Raw genomic sequence first — 7,401 nt, 5'->3', positions numbered from 1 at the left:
GCAGGTCTAACAAGTTACTGAGGGAAGCATAGATACGTGACTTTCTATCAATGCAATCAGTGGTGGACAAAGCTAAAATGAAATACAATTTAATTTATCACTGCATTGTTTTATTGAAATTTTGGACGTTTGAACTTTGTGTAAAACATTTTCAGATATTGAAAATCTAAAAAATATCCTTTCAGGACTGCTGAATTTGAAGTATTTGGGACATACAGTATATGTTCATGGAGGCATATTTACACCAACGTCCCATTGGCCCTTTAGGGTCCACATTCAAGTGCTTGGTAAAAGGCCTGCGCAGAGCATAATGCCAAAGTTAATGAAATACATTTAATTTAAATATCAATGCATTGTATTATTGAACTTTGTGTAATACGATTTCAAATATTGAAAATCTAAAAATAATCCTTTTTACACCAACATGAGCAAAGCTAACATTTTTAATCGGTGTAGGACTGCTGGATTTGAAGTCTTTGGGACATACTGTAGTGTACAGTACCGGTATATGTTCATGGAGGCATATTTACTCCAACGTCCCATTGGCCCTTTAGGGTCCACATTCAAGTGCTTGGTAAAAGGCCTGCGCAGAGCATAATGCCAAAGTTAATGAAATTAATTAAAATATCAATGCATTGTATTATTGAACTTTGTGTAAGACGTTTTCAGATATTGAAAATCTAAAAAATAAACCTTTTTACACCAACATGAGCAAAGCTAACATTTTTAATCAGTGTAGGACTGCTGGATTTGAAGTCTTTGGGACATACTGTAGTGTACAGTATATGTTCACAGAGGCATATTTAGTCGAACGTCCCATTGGCCCCTTAGAGTCCACATTCAAGTGCTTGGTAAAAGGCCTGGGCAGCTGGAGGCAGATAGGGAAGCATGCTCATGATATCTTGGTGCTTCTCCTTCTTCACTGGCAGAGGAAACTCGTACGCTCTGGGGTAGATTCTACTGAATGAGGGAGCTGGAGGAGGTTGCCCTTTGCGAGGCTTTGTGACGAGCCACGGCCTCCAAGCTTCGTACAGGCTGTGGGTCTGCTTGGTGTGGAGATTCCATGGGTCTGCAGCTGGAATTGCAAAACACAACACAAAACATATATATGTTAATTCCTATTCAAAATATGCTGTTCCAAAGACACCCCAGAAGCAAAGATGTGAGTTAAAAATGTTTGCTCTGAAAGAATATATAATTTCTTTCCGCTTGTGGCGAGCTTGTAGATCTGCTATTATTCAATAGCTAAAGTATGACCCTTAAAACACCAAAAGAGGTTCCTGTCCAGAATGGGTTAAAGTCATAGTAGGATTGTGAATAATACCTGTTACTTTAAACCACATTTGTGATGTGATTAGCAGGCCAGCTGGCTTCTTGAGCACGGCATCAGGGAGAAGTCTGAAGTCTTCACTATTCATCTGCAAGACTCTAAAAGGACTCTGCATCCTTGACTGCAAGATCATCTCTGTGAAATCGTCAGGTGTGTGGAGTCTGGACACCTTGCGCCTCTTCTCAATGACGGCAAAAGACCGGTCACAGGGCAGGAAGGAGTGACCAGAAACCATGAACTTTTGCTCGATCTCAGTGAAGTAGCCCTGGGATGTTAGAAGAGACATCAGATTGAGCATTCTCCAGTTGTTGTTTTGCCCACAGCATCGGTCACTGTAGATGATAAGCCTTCGTTCCTTAGGTTTCACCAGGGGAGTGAAGGAAGACTGCACCCACTTCTGCAGACAGCTTGCTACCTCAACAGAGCCTCGGTGGGCAATCCCCTCATGCCAGAGACACATGGTTGGGCTATCTTCAGTTCCCATCTCATAAATACATAGATTATAATTTGCAAACTGACGTTGGTAATAAACATTGGAATGTGTCAGATTGGGCGTAAATACAACCCCTTGCATATCTACACATACAACATGGCAGTCAGTGTTTGCTTTAGCCCATTCTTTATCAATCTCCAGCTGGGCGTAGGCCTTCTCTGCTTTTCGATGATGAAGTTCACTTTCATTAGAAATTTTATTTCTTTCTTCATCTGATGATGCTGCTGCAAGCTTGGCAAAGTAGGAATCACACTTGGCACATGTGTCACTTCTTGGCTGGCCAAATCGCAGGTTCTGCTGTTTAAAGATGTCTCTGTACAACCAGAACTTTGCTGGGGACATTGGGTTCTTTTCTTTATAGAGTCTGTACATACGCATAACATTAAGATCTGGGCTCAGATATTCTCTGTCTACAGTTCCCTTCATACGAGTGTAGTGGCTCAGTTCCCGTGGAAAAGAGAGGATATGTTCCTTTATACCCTCCGTCACTGCAGGATGAATGCGGTGTGGTCTGAAAATAAAGTAAAATTAAATTAAATAAAATGATCATGCTACCAGCTTAGAGTGCAGCTTCAATAGCCAAAAGGCTATAATAAGAACAACAAAACATGCAAATAAGATATGATATAAAAATTAAAAAATAGACATGCCATTCGACCTGGCGGAGGCAATCAGTGAAATGATTTCCTGTTGAGGTGATGTGTGGCTACATGTGAACACTATGTTTATTCTTTCTACTGCACTGACCTACATGACCTGAGAATGATTCTACAAAATGTCTCAATCCTGACAGTTTTCTGAACAACCCATGTCTCTATGTCAGTCATTCTCAAACATTTTCATGTCAAGGACCCCCAAAAATATATGTATTTGGCCGCGGACCCCCATCTGAAAATATGTTGTTCCAGGGAATCCCCCAGAAGCAAAGATTTGAGTTAAAAACGTTCACTCTAAAATAATATATTAAGATCCCACATTTTCACGATTTTTCTAAAATAGCAGTTCTACAAGCTCGAGCCGCACTATGAGCTTGTAGATCTGCTATTTTTCAACAGCTAAAGTATAACATAATCCTTAAAACACCTAAATTTGGGGTTCCCACCCAGAATGGGTTAACTAAAATGAAATTACCTATTGCTGTGTTTTCCTCTTAAATCCTCGAGAGGAGACCTGGCCTGGCCTGGCCCGGCTGCTTGTCCTGGATTCTCTTGTCCTTCTCCCTGCTCTGGGGAGGCTGGAATCTTAGCCTGAGAGCCTAATTTTTCCTGAATCACCTGTACAAAATATAGAGAATAAATCTGAGCTCACCTGTATTTGGAAAATGTCTACATTTTATTGGCACATGCGGAAATGCATAATGAGACAAACCTGAATGCGACTGTTGGTGATCTGATACACAGACGTGAATGTTAGTTTACAGACATTCAGTCTCTCCCCTCTCTGCTGCAGATGGTATTTGAAAGTGAAAGATCTTTTGGACTCTGTCACATCGGGGTTCCGGATTCGTTTACGTTTCACCTTGTGCTGAAATAAACAAATGCACACACGAATAGTATAAACAGGATTATATATACACATATAGGATTCTGACATTATAGATCAGCTATTTTCACTACTTAATGTGGTGCAGAAACACACCACAGTGTGGTGGTGTAATGTTTAGCTATAGAATATAGATAAACGCCACCACACTGCTGTAATGTGTTTCTATGGAGTATAGCTAAACAACACCACCACCACACTACTGTAGTGTGTTTCTATGGAGTATAGCTAAACAGTAACACCACCACACTGTTTCTATGGAGTATAGCTAAACAGTACTGTAACACCACCACACTGTGTTTCTATGAAGTATAGCTAAACAACACCACCACCACACTGATGTAGTGTGCTTCTATGGTGTATAGCTAAACACCACCACACTGCTGTAGTGTGCTTCTATGGTGTATAGCTAAACACCACCACACTGCTGTAGTGTGCTTCTATGGTGTATAGCTAAACACCACCACCACCACCACACTGCTGTAGTGTGCTTCTATGGTGTATAGCTAAACACCACCACCACCACCACACTGCTGTAGTGTGCTTCTATGGTGTATAGCTAAACAACACCACCACCACCACACTGCTTTAGTGTGCTTCTATGGTGTATAGCTAAACACCACCACCACCACCACACTGCTGTAGTGTGCTTCTATGGTGTATAGCTAAACAACACCACCACCACCACACTGCTTTAGTGTGCTTCTATGGTGTATAGCTAAACACCACCACCACACTGCTGTAGTGTGCTTCTATGGTGTATAGCTAAACACCACCACCACACTGCTGTAGTGTGCTTCTATGGTGTATAGCTAAACACCACCACCACACTGCTGTAGTGTGCTTCTATGGTGTATAGCTAAACACCACCACCTCCACACTATCACTGATCTTATCTCTTACCTGTTCTAAACCTGAAAGAATGATGGCTTGCTGTTTTTCATATGGAACTGCATAAAACTCCGTGAACATCTGCAGCTTTCTCCCCTCAGTCAACATGCCACATTCTCTTGCACAGGTATCAGCACAGACTCTACCCTATTGTTTAACCGAAAGTTTGCAGTCATGATTACATTGTAGTTTATGGTGTAATTAGAATGTGCTGTTAGCAGTTTAATCACAGACGATATACACACCGTAGTGTATTATGAGTAATAGCAAACACACTTTGAACAGCTACACTCAGTTAGGGTGGCCAGACGTCCGGTTTCACGCCGGACAGTCCGGTTTTAGACCCACCTGTCCTCCTCCCACCTCAACCTCTGGCCGGACACATAATTGTCCGTTTTTTTGTGATATACAGTGCTTGTGTCATTTACTGTCATAGTCTGTCATTTACGTCGTCTGCCTGGGTATTAAAATCTCCGCAGCGCTGCTCAGCTCCGCCTCCGCAGCGAGCCGGCCACACTGTCTTAAAAAGAGAGAGGCTAGTGGAGACGTTCAGAGTGTTGCCATGTCCGCTTAATTATAAGCGACTTTGGGCTTGTTTTATATAATAGGCTACTAAGCCTAGTCAGGCTTCTTTTGGGCTTGTTTTCATAGACATGGTTGCTTGGATCTCTTCCAAAACCTGGCAACACTGCCAGTGGGATGGTCGGTATGTTTGTTGTGCTCTCACAATCACTTTAGTATAGTTAATGCAGAGATAAACAAACCAAATATGCCGAAATGAAAAACTACATTTAATGAGCAATGGAGCAAGGAACTCGACATCATAAAGAAAGGGAGGCTGTGTGAACATATAGGCTACTGTCATCATTCTATGTCCCACACCGATGACCATAAAACTGTATAAAAAAACCCACAAGAAAGAGATTAAACATAAAACATATCTAAACATGAAATAAAATAAATTGATTATAAAATGAATGGCCTTTGTGGTACCCTATAATTTAAAAAGGTTAATTTAATTAGCAAATATATGTTCTCTGTGGACATAATGCTGGAGATGATGGTGGTGAAAATCAGGTGCAATAGTAGTAGTAATAATATTAATATATGGGGGGGGGGGGATCTGGGAGGGGGGGGGGGGGGGGTCGGGGGAGCGAGCCCCGCAAAAGTGTCCTCCTTTCTGAGGTCTTGCAGGTGGCCACCCTACACTCAGTCTTGCAACAAAGAAAAGACTAACGTACAACGTTACACACTGCAATGTAGTATATACGGTTATTCCACGTACCTTTTGAGGTGGGCTTTTCCCGGGGTTTTCAACCCCCTTTCTGGTCGTGTATGGTTTCCCCGCGTTCCGTAGTGTCTTTCTTTTTCTGTCCTTCCATTCACTAACGTCGCATTTTCTTCTTTTGCCTAAATTGCTCCTCTTAATGTCAGCTGCGGACATGAAAACAGGCTGCGGGGCCATTTCAGCTGGTGGACATGAACGGTTGTTCCGCAGCGCGTTGAAAAGAGACGTCTACCCTGGGTCTAATGAAAAAAAAACTGACGTGGCTTCCGCATTAAACGGAGGGCTCGTATAACAGCGTGATGACGTCATCGTTGTTTTTTTTTTTTTTTAAGGTGGACTTAAACGGTTATTCGTCGCAGGTACTCAATTGTTTTCCCCCTTTCCCCTAAAACAATTGTAGAAATGCCATCTAACAGCAGAACCTGCCACCACTGCAAGGCCACAATGCCATGTGGGCTCCAGACGTGCAAAAATGTAGGTAATATATACAGTACAGTAGGCCTTTAGCATACTGCCATGATTAACAGTCAATGGCCAGAGTCATTAAGTTCTAGTTCAAATGAACTTGATTGACATTAAATAAGCAACACAGTGATGAGAGTTTAGTTTTGTTACACTAGGCAGTGTGTATGTATTTTCGAAACATTTCTGAACTGATGGATTGACCTGTTGAAATAGAATTTGACTACGTTTTTATAAATCACATCCTATTATAGCTAAAAGTGGATATTGAGTCTGTTAAACTCTGGTCAGTCAAGCAGGTGTTTAGGAATTCAAGAAGATGGCAACACTAGCGTTGCAATAATGACAGCTTATGGCATTGTGTGATATGGACATTGACATTTTCCTGGTGGTGTATTAACTCAACAGCACATTTTTTTTCCCCTATTAAACAGGATAACCGCTAAGAGAACCCATTTGTATCTTAATTATACCTCTTATAGTGCTCTCATCCTCTCACTCTCACTCTCACTCTTACACAGTGTGGGGTTCTGTTGGCCAGAAAAGAGAGGCACAACAAAAGCCTCCAGAGGTGGGCCATTAACACAAAGAAGACTGGAAATGGTTCCAAAACTATTGACCGTACTGTGGTGATGGTAATACATATTTGTGTCTTTCTATTTTTGTATTTTATTCTAGTATTTTTGTACTATTGTATTTATTTTGTAGTTACTATGGACGTTTTTGTATTATTTACAGACTTGGGTGCATTGACTTGTGGTGTTATTCATCATCAGAATGCTTGTTACATTCAAAATAATTTCTGAGAAATTAAACCATGTATTCGTTTCCGGTGGGGGTTGGCCTTCGCCAGGGCTGCGCTTTGTCACCTATCCTGTTTCATGGACAGGATATCGAGGCGTAGTCGTGGCGGAGAGGGTATTCGGCTCGGTGACCTAAGGGTTGAATCACTGCTTTTTGCAGATGATGTGGTCCTGATGGCACCATCGGTCCAAGACCTTCAGCTCTCACTGGACCGGTTCGCAGCCGAGTGTACGGCGGCTGGGATGAGGATCAGCGTCTCCAAATCTGAGGCCATGGTTCTCAGCAGGAAACCGGTGGATTGTGCAGTCCGGGTAGGGAATGAGGCATTACCCCAGGTGAAGGAGTTCAAGTATCTCGGGGTCTTGTTCACGAGTGAGGGGAGAACGGAGAAGGAGATCAGCCGGAGAATCGGAGCGGCAGGGGCGGTATTGCAGTCGCTGTACCGCACTGTTGTGACGAAAAGAGAGTTGAGCCAGAAGGCAAAGCTCTCTGTCTACCGAGCAATCTTCGTTCCTACTCTCATCTATGGTCATGAAGTGTGGGTCATGACCGAAAGAATAAGGTCACGAATACAAGCGGCTGAAATGAGTT

General features: G+C 42.4%; 1 protein-coding gene across 1 annotated transcript; it reads right to left on the bottom strand.

Moving 5' to 3' along the window:
* Positions 1–827: 827 nt before the first annotated feature.
* On the bottom strand, positions 828–5,720 carry LOC310879010 (uncharacterized protein; the record flags this gene model as incomplete). The annotated part of the gene is made up of 6 exons (XM_083793426.1): positions 5,542–5,720; positions 3,192–3,347; positions 2,955–3,097; positions 2,194–2,334; positions 1,325–2,134; positions 828–1,075 (listed from the first exon to the last, which is right to left on the bottom strand). The coding sequence occupies exons 4-6, from the start codon at positions 2,204–2,206 to the stop codon at positions 828–830; spliced, it is 1,071 nt and encodes a 356-aa protein (XP_083649552.1). The 5' UTR covers positions 2,207–2,334; positions 2,955–3,097; positions 3,192–3,347; positions 5,542–5,720.
* Positions 5,721–7,401: the final 1,681 nt, after the last annotated feature.

Source organism: Protomyctophum parallelum (assembly GCF_964188405.1).
Source record: "Protomyctophum parallelum genome assembly, chromosome: 21".
NCBI lineage: Eukaryota > Metazoa > Chordata > Actinopteri > Myctophiformes > Myctophidae > Protomyctophum > Protomyctophum parallelum.
Note: the sequence above shows the minus strand (reverse complement) of the source record. Positions and strands in the feature narration are given on the sequence as shown.